This window comes from Panthera leo, chromosome E1 (genome assembly GCF_018350215.1).
Source record: "Panthera leo isolate Ple1 chromosome E1, P.leo_Ple1_pat1.1, whole genome shotgun sequence".
Taxonomy (NCBI): domain Eukaryota; kingdom Metazoa; phylum Chordata; class Mammalia; order Carnivora; family Felidae; genus Panthera; species Panthera leo.
This window is the reverse complement of record NC_056692.1, coordinates 55,027,973-55,047,231: the sequence shown is the minus strand read 5'-3', so window position 1 is coordinate 55,047,231 and position 19,259 is coordinate 55,027,973. Positions and strand designations below refer to the sequence as shown.

At 59.3% G+C, this 19,259-nt stretch overlaps 1 protein-coding gene across 4 annotated transcripts; it reads left to right on the top strand.

Annotated features, from left to right (window-relative positions):
* Positions 1-252: 252 nt before the first annotated feature.
* Positions 253-18,223, top strand: HID1 (HID1 domain containing). 4 transcript variants are annotated; one of them, XM_042916488.1, is made up of 20 exons: positions 253-446; positions 5,682-5,831; positions 6,363-6,533; positions 7,076-7,189; positions 7,784-7,890; positions 8,156-8,272; positions 9,607-9,829; positions 10,010-10,066; positions 10,882-11,022; positions 11,200-11,290; positions 11,515-11,666; positions 11,773-11,851; positions 13,712-13,876; positions 14,826-15,053; positions 15,383-15,489; positions 15,994-16,074; positions 16,675-16,766; positions 16,914-17,072; positions 17,327-17,384; positions 17,831-18,223. In XM_042916488.1, the coding sequence occupies exons 1-20, from the start codon at positions 381-383 to the stop codon at positions 18,002-18,004; spliced, it is 2,532 nt and encodes an 843-aa protein (XP_042772422.1). In that variant the 5' UTR covers positions 253-380; the 3' UTR covers positions 18,005-18,223. The 4 variants fall into 4 exon arrangements, with proteins under 4 accessions (XP_042772422.1, XP_042772423.1, XP_042772421.1 ...); XM_042916489.1 differs by having other exon boundaries at positions 7,073-7,186; XM_042916487.1 differs by having other exon boundaries at positions 7,073-7,189.
* The last annotated feature ends 1,036 nt before the right edge of the window (positions 18,224-19,259 follow it).

The window sequence follows — 19,259 nt, the reverse complement described above, 5'->3', positions numbered from 1 at the left end:
GGTTGCGGGCCCAGGCGGCCGAGTGGAAATGGGAGAGCTGGAACAGGGACAGCGCTCTGAAGCCGAAGGGAGGGCGCAGAGGTCCGGGGTCCGGGGGAGCAGGACGCCCGGAGTGTGTGGCGACAGTGGATCCGAGGGGGAGACTCCCGGCTCACGCAGCGGGCGGGGCGGGGCGCGGCAGGTGCGGGGGCGGAGCCACGTGAGGGCGGAGCCAAGCGGGGAGGAGCCTGGAGGGGGCGGGGCCGACGCCGGGCCCGCAGGCGGGGTGCGCCGCTCCTCTTCTGCGAGAGCAGCGGGGGCCGCGGAGCTGGAGCTGGAGCCGGAGCCCGGGCCGGGGCGGGAGTCGGGGCCGGGGCCGGGCCGGAGCGGGCTCCAGCGATATGGGGTCGGCCGACTCTAAGCTGAATTTCCGAAAGGCGGTGATCCAGCTCACCACCAAGACGCAGGTGCGACCGGGGCCCTGGCCTCCCCACCCACCTGCCGGGCTGGGGGCTGGGCAGGGCCGGGGGGCTGCGCGAACTTGGCTTGTCAGGAGATGGGGGACCGGCTGGCCTGCAGGGTGACGCTGAAGCCAGGGCCGGAGTGGGACCCTTGGCCTGTAGCCCAAGGCTTCATCCCCTAGCCCTAGTCCCTCACCCCCAGCCTCCTCTCCCGGGAATATCCCTCTATCCGCAGCCGCTGTTGCCACCTTAGGCTGACGTGTGCCTACTCCCAGAGCCGGCAGCGCTGCTGTCCGCCACCTGTCCCGCCCCCTCCCCCCACCCCACCCCCGCTCCCGCCCCTCCAGCCTCGCATCTCCAGCTTCCCCCCCTTCCCGCCCCCATCCACCCATCCACCTCCCTGCTCCCCTCCCTGCCCCTCGGTGCCCGAGGTTCCCAGACGCACAGACCCTGGCTGATTCAATGCAAACAAAGCCGGGCCGGCGCCTGCCGGGTCGGGGAAAACAGCTGGTGCGCGCTGGTAGCGGCCTCTCTGGGCCCAGGTCGATGTCCACAGCAAGGGAAGGCCCGGGTCTTCCTGAGAACGTGCAAAGAGTGGCGGGCAGCACTGCAGCCTAGCAAAGAGACCTGTTCCCAGGCCCATGAAGTCCGGTTTCCCAGCTGGGGATCACTGCTCCAGGGGGCTCCTCCTCTGAGGCCCAGCGGTGGGGATGGCTGTGTTTTCAGGTACCCTCTGTTTTCTGGGTCAGGGCTGACAACCCTCCAAGTTGTCTTTGACTGGCTGGTGTGGGGCCTGGGGATGTCTTTCAGCCTAGTCCATGCCTGCACACTCCCCTGAATTCACAAGTGGCACAGGGATCACCTCCTTGCCCCCAACATATAGGACCTGGCCCCAGCAAGGCTGCTTCTCTGCCTACCCCTTCTCTCCTTACCCCTTGAACCAGGCTGCCCTGGCTACAGAGATGCCCAGCCTTGATTCCGCAGATCCCCCACTTTCAAGGGAGTCAGGACTTGCTACTGTCTGGGACTTTCCTCTTACCCTTACCCCCAAGGGCTCTCTCTTGCTCATGGCAGTTAGAGTGGGACTGAGGGAGGCATCTCCCCACAGCCAGCTGGTCACAGCTCCAGAGGCTGGGCCTCTCGTCTTATACTCTCTCATTCCCACGAGAGATAGGTCAGGTGCCTGGCAAATGCCCAGGGCCTCTGGACAGTCCAGACCCAGCTAAGAGGCATTTGATAGAAACCAGATTTGCTTCTCAGCCACTTCCCTGATGGCTCCTGATTCATTCTAGCACTTGGCTTTTTGGGGATGGGGCTTCTAGGTCTATGGGTGGGAAGTGGGCCAGTCCCTCTGTGTGGGGCCACAGGGAGAGGAGGGAGGGAGGCAGACTCCCATGTTTACCTACCAGGGGAAGGAAACACCTTGTTGGAGGAATGAACTATGGGCTGTTGGCTCAGCAGGCAGGGTCCTTTGCCAGACCAGCAGGACTAGCTCAGCCAGGTCCCAAAGGATCTGGGTAGATTAGATTCCTACCTGCGCTGGCCCTCTCCCCAAAATACAGTGTGCCCATGGCTTTCCCAGCCCTGTTATGGAGCTGGCTGCGATGCTACTGTCCCATTTCCCAGCTGAGGACAGTGAGTTGGCTTGGGTCAAGACTGGAGCCGGAGACCAGCCTGGGTCTCCCTCCAGAGAGGCCCTGCAGGTGGGAAGGGACCTGGGGTGGCCTGAGGGAGAGACCCTGAAGCCTCCGGTCCTGCAGAGTGACTTGGCTTGGGCAGCTGGGGAGTGAAGACCAGATCCCAGTTGGTTGTTCCAGACCTTGCCACTCAGAATCCCCAAGGAGACTCAGGCCAGTGGTTCACAGGGTGTCCTCCAGTCTCAGATCCTTAGAGGCTGTGCTGTGAACACAGATGTTTGTTCTGGGCCACAGACAAGCCGACCCAGCACCTTTTCCTGTGGCGTGGACATGAGCCACCACTGCTGGGCCTTCCCTGTCTTCCTGCACTGCATCCTGTTTTCTTCCTGCCCTGGGCTAGGCCCGACCCTGGTCCTGAGACTTAGCAATTTGGGCTGTGTTTCCTGAACCTTCCCTAGGATGGGTGGGGCGCTAGAAGGAGGACCTTCCTGGACCCGGAACCCTCCCCTAGATCCTGCCTTTTTGGAGATTCTCTCTGTAGGCCAGGTGAAACCTGGTGGGTCCATGTTTACGTGTGTGCACATATATGTGCGTGTGAACCTGTGGTGACACGGTCCTCCAGGACAGGTCACCCTTAGCAGACTAGAGCACTTGTGGTCCTTCCTTCCCTCTCACCCCCAGCAAGTTGAAAAGATGTAGCTGGGCCCCTAAGCTGGTGGGGGGTCTGGCCTGAGCAGATGTTGGCAAAACCGGGCTAAGAATATCTGGTTTCCCACCAGGGTAGTTCAGTTCCTATGCCCTGGCAGCAAGAGCGTTCCTACCTCCAGCAAAAATACTCTTTTCAAAAAAGACTGGCTTGGACTCTAGAAGCTTCCGCGAGTTGTGTGGAGCCCAGCTCAGGTAACTGGGACCGGAGCTAAGCTGTGTTTCTCCCCTCAGAAGCCTGAGAGGCTCCAGTGACCCTGGCCAATACCCATAGTGTCAGGCCAGCCTGGGGTAGCCAGGTGATGGTGGCCAAGCTGAAGCCAGGTGATGGTGACCGAGCCGCAATGGGAGCCAGAGAGCTGGGACTCTCTTCTGCTTCTTGGTTGGAGTAGCCTGGGGCCTCCTAAGTTTCCTTCGAAGTCTCTCTCCTCATTTTGAATTCAGTCCCTAGGTGATACTTGCCTGATGAACTGGGCCAGAGGTCAAGTCCACTGGTGCTCAGATGAGTTTCTGCCCCTTTAAGGGGGTAGTAACCACCTGGCTGGTGGGGAAAGTGTCAGAGATGGGGGCTTCCCAGAGGTGCTCCCAGGTTTTCTAGGATGTCCTTCCCCACCCCCATCCTGGTCACCCACACTGTGTGTGTGTGTGTGTGTGGGGGGGGGGGGGGTTGTGGCATCCTGTGACTCCAGTGACTGTCAGAGGGCTGTCCTGGCTGAGGGCAGGAGGGCCAGCAAACCCCAGCCCCAGGGCCCCTCCTTTGGCCTTTGTTCTTCTCCCCCAGCTAACTTGCTCTACCAGTTCTGAGACTGAGCAGGCCCTGGTACCAGGCCTGGCCTGAGGGCCATGGCCACGTGCTGTCCCCCAAGTGCTCTCCTGTAACTTGGAAGGTGGGGGGCGCTGCTGAGGGAGTGGGCCAGGGTACACGTGGACCTTGGTGAGGCTTTCTACCCCACCCGGAGCTTGGACAGCCCCACTGGTGCTCAGCCCTGCCCAGGACTAGATTGAAGCGATCTCTAGGACTAATGATGGCCTTTCCCTGAACAAATATTGGCTGAACATCTGCCATATGCCCCAAGTGCAGGGTCAAGGAAACAGGGCTGGTGGGCTAATGGGGCCTTGAGGCAGGTGCATTGAGACCCTGGAGTCAGGGCCTATGATGAGTGACTGAGGGTGGGGAGCAGGGTTCCAAGGTGGAAACAATCCTGTCTGGGTCTAGAGCTTTGGGAGAATTCTTGGAAGAAGGGGATTCAGAGGACGGAGTTATTTTTAAATGAGATATATTTTGATGGTAAGAGTAATGCACACTGTGTGTGGATTTGTGTGGTAGCAGGGCATTTGTCAGCGCTTTCAGAGAAGGGAGAAGGCTGGGTTGATGGAGCAACCAGGGTCTCTTGTGGGAGCTGCTGTTCAGAGGGTGCCTCGGACACCCTGGCCCTCAGCAGACGAACATTCAAAAGGAAAAAGTAGTGATACGTGCGCTTGCCAAAAAATATCAGTTAAAAAATAAAAACCACCCAGAGAGTTAATCTCTGTGAACATTCTGTCATTTTCTTCTAGGCTTTTATTGCTGTATAATTTAGCAAAGACTGTGACCACCTTGTAGTTAGTTTTTACCTTATCTTTTCCACACAGTGTTGTACGTTGAGTGTTTTTCCTTCATTAACACTCCTTGGGAACACGGTTCTGGTGGTTTGCATAATAACCTGTTATATGGAAGTGTCTTAACTTTTTGAGTGTTCCCTGATTGTTGGCTAGTTAGGTCGATTCCAACTTCTCACTATCATCAACCATAGCACGTCAGTGAGCATCCTTATACGTGCACCTGTCTGATCATTTCTTTAGGGTTTCTAGAAGTGGAATTGATGATTCAAATTGGTGCCCTCTGTGAACTGCCTATGTGATTCAAAGTGCGCAACTGTGTTTAAGGTGTGTCACTTCCCTAGGACCAGTGGGACTTTGGAATGTGCTAGAAGGGTGGGCATGCGGGGAAGAGGGGACAGTCCGAGCAGAGGCAAAGAGAAGCTGTGACAGGGTTGTGTCATAGGGATAGTACATACTGGTGTGTGTGCGTCCGTGTACAATATGTGTGTGTGTGCATACGTGTGTAGATACGTGTGGACACATGTGTGCACGCATGTAGGTATGTTAGGTCAGATCTTGGCTGACTGTCTGGCCCAGGTCTGGACTCAGTCCTGCAGGCAGTGGGGAGCCCTAAAGGTCTCTGTGGAGGGAACAGTGCCTTCGGTGTTGTGCTTTGAACATGGGTTGGGGGCAGTGTGGAGGCAGGATTGAGGAGATAAATTTGGAGGTGGGGCCCTGGCAAGAGTGGACCGAGCTGTGGTGCTGGCAGTGAGTGCTGAGAGGAGCAGGGGCAATCAGAGAGCCATGCGGGTTGACTCCTTTAGACTCGGGTGCGCCGGGAGAGGGTGGAAGCCGGGGCCGAGGGGAGACGGTGAGGCTGGGCTTAGGCGAAATGATCATCCGTCGATCATCCATCGTCTTGTCTTCTTCCTTGGGGAGGGGCATGACCTGGGTCTGGTCCCCAGGCACTTGACCTAGCAGCTTGGCCTGGGGAGGTCCCCAGGTGGGGAGGCCCTGCCAGAGGAGGACGGTGAGTTTCCCTGTCCCTCAGGGACTGAGTTAGGCTTTGGCTGCCGAACTCAGTGCCCGGCTGACCTCTGGCATCCGCACCAAGTGTCTCCAGCCTGCCTGTGCCAGCCCGGGCTCGTGATGGCTGAAGCATGGCCCCCACATGGGAGGGCTCCTGGGCACCAGCAGGGATGGCACAAGGGGACCGTGGCTTCCTTGCTGGGGCTCCTTTGGCTACAGACTGGTCAAACTGTGGGCCTGTCGGCAAGGGATAGTGTAATCACTCTGGACACGCTGGGTCCCCCCACAGCCTGTGGAAGCCACCGATGATGCCTTTTGGGACCAGTTCTGGGCGGACACGGCCACCTCGGTGCAGGATGTCTTTGCCCTGGTGCCAGCGGCAGAGATCCGGGCTGTGCGGGAGGAGTCACCCTCCAACCTGGCCACTCTGTGCTACAAGGTGAGCGCAAGGTACCCCGTCCCTCGCTGCCACTCCCTGCTGGGCCATTTCCCACCCTCCCAGGGGGGCGCGCAAGCTGGCCCAGCCCTGGGGACCTAGAGAGCAGGTCCCCATGACATCCCGCCTGCCCAGTTCTGGGCAGTCTCAAGGTGGCACCCACCTGGACCCGCTGGCTGGGCTCTGGCAGGGAAGTGATCCTGGCACCCACTCCCTGTGAGGGCTTCCTCCGGCCCCCACCTTGCTGAGCACCTTCCCACACATCCACTTATTCAGCTCATCCTGTGTGGTGGACGCTGTTACTGTCACCATTTTACAGATGACGAGACAGATTCAGACAGGTGGTCACTTAGCAAGGTCTCAGCCAGTGAGCGGCGGGCTGGGCTCTCCAGTGAGGCTGCTCTCTGGGCCACTTCCCGTCCCCCTGGGCTGACTGAGCCAGTCTGCCTCTGCCCCTCCAAAGCCTGGAGTGACCCCAAGTGTCAGAGCCCCACTCCCCACCCTTCTAGTGTACCCCTCTGCGTGTCCCCACAGGCCGTGGAGAAGCTGGTGCAGGGAGCGGAGAGCGGCTGCCATTCGGAGAAGGAGAAGCAGATCGTTCTGAACTGCAGCCGGCTTCTCACCCGTGTGCTGCCCTACATCTTTGAGGACCCTGACTGGAGGGGCTTCTTCTGGTCCACAGTGCCCGGGGCAGGGCGAGGAGGGGTCTGTGGGCCTGGCTGTGGGGCTGGGTGGGAGGTGACGGGGAGACAGGGAGAGAACCCATTTGGGGTTGGTCATATTCCTCCAAATCTCTTGTGGCGTTTGGGAAGTACGAGAGTAGGCGAGTAGGGGGTGCTACTGAGGAGGGGGCTTCTCCCACAGGGGTCTCTGCCCCTGCAGCTGGGCAGATGTGGGGCAGGGAAGCTGGGCACTTGCCCTCCCTGGCTGCCCCCTCCCGGGCCGAGGACAGGACCCCAGTGATTCCCAGCAGGCCTGACGCTCTAGAGTTTTAGGGACCTGGCCTGGCTCCTTCCAGTCAGTGGGGAGGGTTTTTCCTCCCAGGGTCCCAGCCCTGCTCCTGCTCTGGCCCCCTTCTGCCTAAGGAGCTTTGAGGTGATTGGGAATCTACTTCCTTTCTCTTCTGCCTCTACCTTCATCCCACTGCCCATGGGTGCCTGCCTGGGCCCAGATCCCAACCGCCTTCTGGGGCCACCTCTCCTTGGCCAGCGACCACTGAGGGGGCCTATATGTTATGTCCCTAGCAGGGAGAGGACGACGACGAGAATGCCCGGCCCTTGGCTGAGTCCTTGCTTCTGGCCATCGCTGACCTTCTCTTCTGCCCAGATTTCACTGTCCAGAGCCACCGCAGGAGCACTGTGGTGAGAGCCCCCCAGTCTTCCACCCCCCAGACCGGGGAGGGCTCTGGTCCTGGGTTGGGGCTGGTTGAAGTTCCCTGGGGCGGGACGCTGTGAGGGCAGGGGCTGCTCTGGGAGAGCCGGGCAGGTCTGGGAAGGGCTGGTGGCTGGTACAGCTGGAGAGGAGCCAGCTGGTGCCTGGCCCTGCCCCCTGTATCCGGGAGGCTGGCACAAGCACCCATTGTCCTTGCCTAGGCAGTGGGTGGGGGGTGTGGGGCTTGGACGGAGGAGGTCTGGCCCTCTCACTTCCGGGGGGCCCATGGACTCGACCTTGAGTGTTCTCTGCCCCCCACCCCCACGCACCACCAGGTGCACCCAATTCCGTTCCCTTCCCGCCCCCTCTCTCTCTCCCTGCCTCAAGCTGGACCGAGCAAGTAAAAGAACCAGAGGAGAAAAATGAGCTTTCAAGAACATTAATTTCTTCCCTTGTGCATTATCACCTGGGGCATTTTGAGGATCTGTCTTTAGGATAATATGAGGGTCTCTGCCCCCAGGGATGACAATGGGGGGTCTTGATCACTCACTCCCAGCCTGATCACTCTCTGACCGTGTCCCCAGGACTCGGCAGAGGATGTCCACTCTCTGGACAGCTGTGAATACATCTGGGAGGCTGGCGTGGGCTTTGCTCACTCTCCCCAGCCCAACTACATTCATGACGTGAACCGGTGAGCTTTGGTTGGACCCGGAGCCCACAGTGTGGCTGGACCCCAGGCCTTCCCCCCCACTCCCCGGCTCAGAGAGGGAACCACGCATGGGGTCTTTCAAGGAGACCCTGTCCACTTGGGACCCAACATCAATCTGATAGAAATAACGTGGGGTCATTACTTTTCATGGACTTGAGCTGGGGCCGGGCAGGGTGGGCATGCCCTCCTACAGGAGAATTGCCATCCTCAGGTACTGAACCCCCTGCCGTAACCCCCCCTCCCTAAGGATGGAGCTATTGAAACTGCTGCTGACATGCTTCTCTGAGGCCATGTACCTGCCCCCAGCTCCGGACAGTGGCAGTACCAACCCGTGGGTGCAGTTCTTTTGTTCCACGGAGAACAGGTGAGGGGCCCTGGCCTTTCTTTCCATTCTTCTGGTTCCAGGCAGCTGGGAGAGGAGGCTGCTCTCCAGCCCCGAGTCTTAGTTGAGGGGAGGTGCTGCCCCCTGGTGGTGATGGCTTGTAATGTACCTGCCACACGTTGTGCTGTCAAAGTCCAAGGTCCCAACTGTGGGGGGGTGGGGGGGGGGGGGGGGGGGTAGGGGAATGGTGCCTGGGTCCTCCATCTAGAGCTGTGCTGTCCCGTAGAAATATAACGCCAACCGCATATGCAAGTCGAACATTTCCAGTAGTGACAGTAAAAGAATAAAAAAGAAACAGTTGGACTTAATTCTAATATTTCATTTAACCGAATGTATCCAAAATACTACTACCATTTAGCATGTAACCAGTGTGCAGAATTATTGAGAGGTTTTACATTCCCTTCATGCTAAGTTTTCAACATCCGCCGTGTAGTTTATACTTACATCTGCATTCAGACCAGCCACGTTGTAAACTCTCAACGGCTACACGTGGCTTGTATCCAGCAGTGCCACTGAAGAGTGGCTGGGGAGAAGGCATCGTGAAATACCCCGAAGGATGGGGAAGCCTGGCCCACGTGGGGGCGTCCCTGGGCTCTGGGGGCACATGGTGGGACTTAGCAGCTACACATGCTGTGCAGAGCTGTGCCCAGGATGGTGCAGGCAGCTCAGGAGGCTCCCTGAGGGGAAGCCCCTCACCCTGTGGGACCCCAGCCCATTTTTTGAAGTCCCAAGGGAGGGTATCTGCCTCTCAAAGACCTGAGGGTCATTGTCAAGCCTGTAGATGGTGCAGTGCCAAGAATGGACCCTGATGTAAACTATGGGCTTTGATGATGTGTCCACGTAGGTTCGGTGTGGCAAAGAGCCGCTCTGGCGTGGGCTATCGGTAGTGCGGGAGGCTGTGCGTGTGTGGGTGCAGGGGGTACAGGGGAATCTCTGTTCCTTCCTTGTGATTTTTGCTGTGAACCTAAAACTGCTCTAAAAATAGCCTTACATTTAAAAAAAAATAGGCTTTAGCCCTTGGGAGAAAAATCTAAGGGGTATCGACACGATTTCCCATATAACTGGCCATCCCACTCTTGGTAATACATTCCTCTGCGCTTGGCCCAGCCTGGCCTGGGTTCTGGATGCAGGCAAGGACAAGGCGGGGTGTCTCTCTTAACTCAGGAGGGGATCAGCCTGGTTCTGTAATCTGGTTCCCAGCCTAGGGCGAGCGCCGGAACACTTGTGGAACGAGGGGGTGGCCTGGCTGACCCTCCTGGGAGGTGGACGAGGGCTGGTCTCGTGGTCTCCACAGCCTCGCCCCTCCTTTGCCGCAGACACGCCCTGCCCCTGTTTACTTCCCTCCTCAACACCGTGTGTGCCTATGACCCTGTGGGCTACGGGATCCCCTATAACCACCTGCTCTTCTCCGACTACCGGGAACCCCTGGTGGAGGAAGCTGCCCAGGTGCTCATTGTCACCTTGGACCATGACAGTGCCACCAGCACCAGCCCCACCGTGGACGGCACCACGACAGGCACTGCCATGGATGACGCGGACGTAAGGATGGGAGTGGGGGGAGGGCAGCTGGCCCTGCCAGGCTCGGGGCACTCTCTTTAGCAGAGCTGGGCAAGGGATACCAGGTGGGCACCTCATGGTGAGCCTGGGGATGTCTGAGGGAGCCCTGGGGTAGGGGCAAGGGTGAAGCCACCCGCTTATCCCAGGCTCCACTCTTGGCAGCCTCCAGGACCTGAGAACCTGTTTGTGAACTACCTGTCCCGCATCCATCGTGAAGAGGTGAGTTGAACACTCCTCTTGCTCCGGTGGATTCTCAATGCCCACCCCCCACAATGGTTATGGCCTTGCAGGGGAGCGAGGGGTTGGAGACGAGATGGGGTAGGGGGAGTCCTGACCCCTACAGGAAGGAACCAGGGTCCCTGTGGACTTGGCCACCCCTGGCGAAACTGTGATGGCAGGACTTCGAGGGTTTTGAGATGCAGAAAAGGGCTGATGGCCTCAACTGGGTAAGGACAACTGGGCAGGCTTCCAGGAGGAGGTGGCTCTGAGGTCAGGTTTTGGTCAGGGGAATGACAGTGGCCTTAGAGGCCAGGCAGACCTGAGTTCTTGTGTCCTGGGACCTTGGGGGAGGTTCTTGTGTTCCCAGAGCGCTGGCTTCTGCGGCTGTAACATGGAAACAGTAACTGCCCCCTTGCCTTGTTGAGAGGATTTCTTGTAGCGGGTGCTGAGTGAGTGACCGCTCTTTGAGAATAGTAGAGTGTGCCTCCGGTGTGACAGGGCGATGGGGAGGGGTGGGGGCATAGCATCGGTTAACACAGAGTCCAGTTCAGAGTGTGGGTGTGGGGGGTCACTAAAAGCAGCCTTGCTTGGGGACAGGGGAGCCTGTGGTCTGGGGGAGGGGCAGGAGTTCCCTCCGGACCTGCCCTGGACTCAGCTTCCTGAGGGGCCTGCATCAGGACAGCTATTGATGACAGAACCTGGGCCTTTCAGGCTCTAGAGGTGGGACCAGGCTCCGGGGGAATGAGGAGGCGTTTGTGGGGAAGCCGCAGCCACAGAGGGCTGGACTGGACAGGTTCCCGCTGTCCCCCACTCAGGACTTTCAGTTCATCCTCAAGGGCATAGCCCGGCTACTCTCCAACCCTCTGCTCCAGACCTATTTGCCCAACTCCACCAAGAAGATCCAGTTCCATCAGGAGCTGCTGGTCCTCTTCTGGAAGCTCTGTGACTTCAATAAGGTGGGCTGGCCTCGGGGACCTGGCCTGGCGGGCAGCGGTCTCCCCTGAGATGGGGAGTGGCCACTCTGGATAGCCCAGTGTTGGGGACAGTGTCTGGGGACACTCCCAGGATGGGGAGGGGGTGGGGCAGAGCTGTCTCCCCCCTGACCCTGCCCACCTGTCCCCCACCCCACCCAGAAATTCCTCTTCTTTGTGCTGAAGAGCAGTGATGTGCTGGACATCCTGGTCCCCACCCTCTATTTCCTCAATGATGCCCGAGCGGATCAGTGTAAGGCTGGGGGCGGGCATGAGATCCCGGGGGGGAGGGGGGCTTCCTTGTAGAGGGGTGGGTCGGGCGGTCTGTGCTGCCCCCCCCGCCGGGAGCTCAGGCTTGGGGCTCTGACCTCCCAGAAGGGACTTCTTCCTGGGCTTCTGAGATGGGTCTCTGCCCCGGGCTCCCTTCCTCCCCTCCGCACCCTGTGTGGTGACTTCTCTCATTACCGCCTGCCGCAGCTCGGGTGGGCCTGATGCACATCGGAGTCTTCATCCTGTTGCTTCTGAGCGGCGAGCGGAACTTTGGGGTGCGGCTCAACAAGCCCTACTCAGTGCGCGTGCCCATGGACATCCCGGTCTTTACCGGTACCCACGCAGACCTGCTCATTGTGGTGAGGGGCCTCCCTCAGCCAGGGCCTGGGGACGGGGGGGATGTCCTTTTGGCCCAGTCTGGAGGTGGAGGGGACCCCACGGCCACCCCTCTGCCTCCTCGTACAGGTATTCCACAAGATCATCACCAGCGGTCACCAGCGGCTGCAACCCCTCTTCGACTGCCTGCTCACCATCGTGGTCAACGGTAGGGGGGCTGGGAGCCCGCCTTCCCAGTGCTCACCACCAGGTGGCGCCAGGCCACGGGCTGACCGGCCGTGCCTCCCTGGCTCAAACCCCTCCCTTCCAATAGCAGTATGATGGTAGCTTCCTTTACACTGGTCAATTTTCTAGTAGCCACATTAAAAACAACAACAACAACAACAGTAACAACAACAAAACAGAAGCAGGTGACAATAATTTTATAATATATTTTATGTAATCCACTCTATCCAAAATACCATCATCTCAACATATAATTATACCCCATGCAAATTATTAGGATATACATTTCTTAATTTTTAAAATTTACTTATTTATATAAAAGTTTTAAAATGTTTATTTTTGAGAGAGAGAGAGAGAGAGAGAGAGAGAGCGTGAGCAGGGGAAGGGGCAGACAGAGAGGGAGACACAGAATCCAAAGCAGGCACTAGGCACTGAGCTGGCAGCACAAAGCCTGATACGGGACTTGAACCCAACAAACTTGGGATCATGACCTGAGCTGAAGTCAGACATTTAACCAACTGAGCCACCCAAGCGCTCCTTAAACTTATTTATTTTTGAGAGAGAGAGAGAGAGAGAGAGAGAGAGAGAGAGAGGAAAAAACAAAACAAAACGAACGAGCGGGGGAGGGGCAGAGAGAGGAGGATAGAGAGAATCTGGAGCAGGCTTTGTGCTTTCAGCAATCTCACAAACCATGAGATCATGACCTGAGCCGAACTAAAAAATCAGAGCCACGCAGGCGCCCCCCCCAAATTATTGGGGTATTTTATATTCTTTTTCACATCTAGTCTCCAAAATCTTGTGTATTTCACATGTGCAGCACATCTCGGTTAGAAGTAGCTTTGTTTCAAGTGTTTAATGGCCACAAACAGCTTGTGGTGACTGTGCTGGACAGCACGGATTTGGACAGTGTGGTCTCAGGGCGTCAGGATGTGCCCCAGCCTCCCGCGAGGACTGCAGACCCCTGTGTCCCAGGGGAGGGGCTCAGGCTGGCTGGCGTGCCGGGCCCAGGAAGCAGGGTGGCTGTGGGCTGAGGCAGGATGACTTATGTGCGGCTGACTTTTGGAGAGGACGTCTTGGGAGGGAGTGGACTGGACTCCAGAGTTGATGGGCCGGAGCTGGGCCCTGGGGGCCCCTAGGTGCACCCTGAGCTCTAGGGCCAGAACCGCACCTTCCCTTACTGGTTCACTCCCCGGCTCTGTTTCACACATTTTAACTGAGCACTGTCTAAGTGTAGCTGCTTCTGAGAAATGCATTTGTGAACGAGAAAGCCACCATCCCTGCCCCAGCCTGGTGAGGGAGAAAGACACGAGACAAAGAAGCTCACAGATCGATATATGGCTTCATGCCATGCACAGTGCTTTATCTCTGACTCCCCTCACAGGCCCTGCAAAAAATAAGTTTCTAATTATGCTTGGAGTATCCGTTTCATATTCCAGAAAGACTCACGGATCCTGAGTTTGTATCCCTGCTCAATCATTTTATAACGGGGAACTTTAGGCAAGTTTACAAACCTCTCCGAGTCTGTATAAAAATGGGGATGGTTTCATCTGTGTCCGGACCCGCCTCCCCCGCCCCCCACCTTTCAGAGGTGTGGCGAGGAGTGGGCGAGAGGCCATGTGTGAGTGGCTCTGTGAACAGTAGGGCTGTCCCCCTGGAGTCCTGTAGAAGGCATGGCCAGTGTGGCCTTGGTCTCTGAGGACTCGTTCTTCCTGGCTTTGTGAGGGGCTTTACAGGCAAGGGGCAGGCAGGGGTTTGAAGCAGGAACATCTCGTCCTGTTCGGGCTGGGGGTGTGCAGGGAGGACTGGCGGGGGCCCCAGGAGTGAGCCGGCTCCTCCCCTGCAGTGTCCCCCTACCTCAAGAGCCTGTCCATGGTAGCTGCCAATAAGCTCCTGCACCTGCTGGAGGCCTTCTCCACCACCTGGTTCCTCTTCTCTGCTGCCCAGAACCACCACCTGGTCTTCTTCCTCCTGGAGGCCTTCAACAACATCATCCAGTACCAGTTTGATGGTGAGGCAGCAGCCCGAGCCCCTGGCCTGGATGGGAATCAGGGCGGGCAGTGCGCAAGGACACCTTCCCGTCTAAGGAGGACGCAGATCCCTGTCCCGCCGCCCCCAGTCCATGCAACATGCATTTATTAAGCACCTGCTGTATACCAAGCTCAGTGCTGGGTGGAGGGGATATGGTGGAGAGCAAAGCAGAATGCTTCCTCCCCTATGGAGCTCCCAGCTGGGGATGGAGGCACGGAGGGAGGCTTTAAGAATAAATAATAACCCACAAGAAGCATTTAGCAGGGTGTCTGGCGACTTCCATATTAGTGGTTATTATTGTTTCCAAAAGGAATATTTGCACTGATCGTGAGGGAGGAATGGGGGTGGGGGAGGGTAGAAAAGCATCGTGTGGGGTGGCAGCATATGCAAAGGCCCTGGGGTGAGATGCTGAACTGAAAGCAGAACAGTGTGGTGAGAGGCAGGACTAGAGAGCTGGATGGGGCATTGAAGGCCCAGAGCCGAGGGGATTCAGTGTGGGCAGCAGAGCACAGGCCCAGGCCATATTGTCCTTATTGTCCTTCCTTCCTGTGACCTGGCTTAGGGACGTGGTCAAAATATTGAACAGCTGGCTTGGTGTGGACACACACGCTGGGCCTGCCCCACTTTGCCAGTGTTACCCCTTAGTGTGCTGGGCCGTGAGGGGGTCTGGAAGGGACTGGGGAGGGGCACGGGGGGAGCTCATCCCAGAAGCTCTTCTCCAACAATGTGACATCTCGGTATAGCCACTGCCACCCCCACTGCCGGGTGCCAGTCCTTCTATAGCTCCGTCTCTTGGGCGCCCCGTACCCTCTCCTACCTCTGGGGTCAGACGCCCTCCTGTCCTTCAGACTCCCCCTCCCAGAAACCTGCCCGGCTGGAGGGGGAGGCGAGGGGGCCTCCCCGAGGTGAGGCGTGCTCCCTCTCTACAGGAAACTCCAACCTGGTCTACGCCATCATCCGAAAGCGCAGCGTCTTCCACCAGCTGGCCAACCTGCCCACCGACCCGCCTGCCATCCACAAGGCCTTGCAACGGCGCCGACGGACGGCTGAGCCCTTGTCCCGAACCGGCTCACAAGAGGGCGCCTCCATGGAGGGCTCCCACCCTGCCGCCCCCGCCGAGCCCGGCACTCTCAAGACCAGCCTGGTGGCCACCCCAGGTCTGGCCCCGGCGGGTGGCAGGGGGGTGTGGGTGCCTGCGTGGTTGGGGGACAGACAGGGTCTCTGGGATGTCATGCAATCTCTGGCAAAGGGCATGGCCTGAGTTGGGAAGCCGAGGGTACGGGAATGGCTGCAGGGGTGGGGGTGAGGATATTGGGAGGCGGAGGAGGACTAGCTTGGTTGGGGGGTGGGACTGCGCCTCAGAACTGGGTGTGCGGGGGTCAGGCATGGCATCGCTAAAGTGGGGGAAAGAGGGGGCCTCGCGGGGCCCAGCGCAGATGCTTCCTCGGAGGGGCCCCACAGCACACCCACCTGCCCCCACCCCCAGGCATTGACAAGCTGACGGAGAAGTCCCAGGTGTCAGAGGATGGCACCTTGCGATCCCTGGAGCCCACGTCCCAGCAGAGCTCGGCGGATGGCAGTCCCACTGCAGAGGTGGGTGACGGGGACTCCCACAGTGGGGTGAGGTTGGGACTTCCCTTTCTCCCCAGCCTCTGCGGTGGGGGCCGGGCCAGGGTGCTCTGGGATTACCTGCAACAGAGGGCAGAAACCCAGTGCCCAGGGCATCTGGGGACTGGGGGTGCTTTCGCAGACCTCTCCCTTGTTTACTGGTCCCAGGCTTAAGCCCTTGGCCTTCAGACTCCTCATCCATCAATCTTATCTGAGCTGAGCTGGCCTTTACCCGACCAGCCCAGTCAGCCCCTAGCCTGAAACCTGTCATCAGGCTGGGCTGGGTCGGGCAGGGCCTGAAGCCCAGGGCAAAGGGTACTGGGCTGGGCTGTCCCCACCGTTCGGAGTGAGCCCCCCACCAAAGGGGCCAGTGTCATTGCCTCCTAGATTCCAGGCTATGGGAGGGCCTGGGAAGAAGGGCTTTCCCTCTGTCCTCTGCCCCACGCCTGCTCCCTGCACCCCTCACTCCCGTCCCTTCCCTCCGTGCAGGAGCCCGGCCAGGCATGGCGAGAGCAGCGGCGACTGTCCAGCGCGTCAGCCAGTGGGCAGTGGAGCCCAACATCGGAGTGGGTGAGGGTTTGGGCAGGTGGCTCTGAGGTGGGGGCGGGGCGGGGGCTCTTGGCCCTACAAACAGCTCAGTGAAGGCTCGGAGGGGGATGTGTCCAAATCCAAGAACGAGCCTGGGAGCCAGGCTCCAGATCACTGCTTCCGGCTGGGTGACCTTGGACTCTCTGGCTGGGTTGCTTCCTCTGTCTACATTGTTCCGGAATATGCTGCAGGGTTGAACTCCACTTGCCCACAGCGCTGGCTTCCTTACTAAGCTTTCCTTTCCAGCTTCCTCCCCCAGTTCACTTGTCCGCTCCCTTGTGTGTGTCCTGTGATCACTACCAATTGTGCTTCAGTGGGGATAAACGTCCTACTTGGTCATGTCATTGTGAGGATCCAAGGGGACAGCTTTTGGCACGTGGTTTATGCTCGATGATAGGCCACAGCTCTTGCCATGAATAACCGTCAGTGTTCATGGGCCCTGCCCTGGGCCAGGCCCCTGTTGTGGTGAGCGGGGACCCTTTCTGCCCCGGGGAGCCCGTGCTTCTGGGTCAGGGGTCAGGCCTATCCCCTTGCCGGTGGGGGCTGCTCTCCCAGCCCCAGGAACCCCCGTCCCTCCCCCAGGTTCTCTCGTGGAAGTCCAAGCTGCCACTGCAGACCATCATGAGGCTGCTTCAGGTGCTGGTTCCCCAGGTGGAGAAGATCTGCATTGACAAGTGAGGCCTGGGGGAGGGGGGCGGGGGCAGCAGGTAGGCCGGGGCGGGGCTGGGTGTGCCCGGGGGCATGGGTCCCATGCTCCCCTCGACTTTCAGGGTGGGTTTCCCCATGTGGGCACGTTGGAAACCATCCCCTCTTCCTGGCAGGGGCCTGACGGACGAGTCAGAGATCCTGAGGTTCCTGCAGCATGGCACCCTGGTGGGGCTGCTGCCCGTGCCCCACCCCATCCTCATCCGCAAGTACCAGGCCAATTCGGGCACGGCCATGTGGTTCCGCACCTACATGTGGGGCGTCATCTACCTGAGGTGGGTCTGCCCGGCGGGGGTGGGGGCGGCGGGGACTCAGCGGGGGGGGGCCTCCGCTCTGGGTCCCGGCATGGCAGTAGGCTTAATGTTGAGACGGTCAACCAGGAGGGTCTCGTCTAGTCGAGGGTGGGCTCCCGCTGCCTAGGGTGGGACAGCAGGGTGGAAGGGGTTTGGGCTGTACCATGTCCTAGCTCCTCCCCAGTCTTTCCTGCAAGGCCTCCCAGCACCCCCGTGACAGCCGACTCCCTCCGCAGGAATGTGGACCCACCTGTCTGGTACGACACGGATGTGAAGCTCTTTGAGATCCAGCGGGTGTGAGGCTGGGACCGGGGGAGGGTGGGGGCCCTGGCCCCTTGATGCTCCCCTGACTCCATGTTCTGGGCTTTAAATGACCACAATCAGAGCCGGGGCTGACAGAGTGGCTGAGTCCTGGGGGGCAGGCTCTAAAGGCCCCTTGTAGCTGGGATGGTGGGGACAGGCTGTGATCAAACCCCTTTCCCTGCCCTCCCCCTCCCCAGAGGGGCATCTGGGTGGCTGTGGACTCACAGGAGCCTCCTGTCTCCAGGGCTTCAGGCCCTGGCCAGAGCCCCCGCCTCACTCTGATTCCCCCTCAAGACCCCTTTTCTGTGCTACCCACCCCCAGGGGCCACGGTGCCCTAATGGGCTGCCCTACAGGGAGCTGTGAGCTGTTCCTTAAGGCACCTGGCAGGGACAGGGGAGCCTTTCCAAGCCTCCTAACCTGGAACCACCTGGTCCAGGACCAGGCTTGCTGCTGGGGCCCAAAGGAGGAAGGACAGTGTCCGGGTCACTTGAGGAGGAGACCAGGGGCTACTAGACTGCAGAAGCCAGACTGGGGGACCTCCTGCATTTTAGGGGTTTGGAGTGGGGTGTTGAGGGTCTCCTGCTATATTCTCTCTGGTCAATGGATGTAGCCTGACTCTCTTATCCAGTAGGGGCAGAGAAGGGTGGGGAGGGAACCATTCGATCCTCCCTGCCCCCACCCGCTGCCTGGATGACTGGGGGGCGGAGGGGGCAGGATGCCACCCCTCCACCCTCCAGCTCTGGCCTCTGGGTCTCCCTCACCCTATTTGTGTCAGTACAATCTTTGCTGTGTACAATCGGCCTCTTTACACAATAAACCGTCCTCTCCATGTCCTGGCTCTTTGTGCTTGGAGGGGAGGGGCTCGGGCCATGGCTCTTGTCTTCAGGGGAGCTGGGGACTCTGTCTCCCAAAGTCAGTCCGCAGAGGGCCCTCAGCATATGCCTGGGAACCAGCATTTATCATTTTCTCGGGTGGGGAAATGGAGGCTTGCATCCTCTCACCCAGGATGCGGCCCCCTGGGCTCTGGCCACCCGGAGAAAGCGCCCAGGCAGGAGAGGACAGAGGCTTGCCTCCCAGCCTTCTGCACGGCCCCCAGGGGCTGTGCTGGTCCCAGGAAGCTACCAAAACAGCACTGAGGGCCCCTGGGGCTGCGGCCCTGTGCCTGGCAGTGCCCAGCATCATGGGGAGGGGCCCAGAGGCCTGCAAAGCCTGGGTTGCCCTCCCTGAGCCTCACCCTGGGCTTCACCTGGGGCCCAGCCCACTGTTTGCACTGGGCTCAGGGTGATGGATGGGCCGTCAGCGCCTCTGCCCCTTCCACCCAGTGGCTCAGAGGATCCAGCGGGCCAGAGGCTGCAGTCCCTGTGCTAAGCCAGGTGCAGAAAGTCACCTGGGGCTCTGTGCCAGGGAGGAGCGTGTTAGTGAGGGGTGGGGGCATGTGAGAGCCCTAGCCCCTCTCCTCACCTCCTCCCATGAACCAGGCAAGGGAGGGACTGGGTTAGACACCTCCTGGCCCAGAAATGGACCATCCCGGCCCCAGAGCCCTGACCAGGAAGACTGTCCCTTCCTACCATACTCGAAGTGACAGCTCTGTCCCTGAGAACAAATGTCACGAAGCTTGAATGTAATCGATCAAACAAACAGGGTTTATGGCAGCAGGAGAGAGCTGTTGAACTCTTCCTGGTAGCTAATTAATGAGCTCATTAGGAGACAGCGTATGTGGGGAGGGAGGGCCAGGCCCGCTCGCTGGGCTGCAAGCTTCTAGAATGTCCTGGGCTGAGCTTGAACCAAGTACCCTCCCCACAGAATGAGGCAGACCCCTGAGATCAGTCTGGGTGGCAGCGCTGCCCCCCCCCCCCTCCGCCAGA

Bases quoted from the DNA above. Each gene is read 5' to 3' on its own strand.
- HID1 (XM_042916487.1), top strand. From the start codon at position 381: ATGGGGTCGGCCGACTCTAAGCTGAATTTCCGAAAGGCGGTGATCCAG. The intron at 447-5,681 runs GTGCGACCGGGG...GTCCCCCCACAG, and splicing joins AGCTCACCACCAAGACGCAG to CCTGTGGAAGCCACCGATGA. The intron at 9,830-10,009 runs GTAAGGATGGGA...CACTCTTGGCAG, and splicing joins CTGCCATGGATGACGCGGAC to CCTCCAGGACCTGAGAACCT.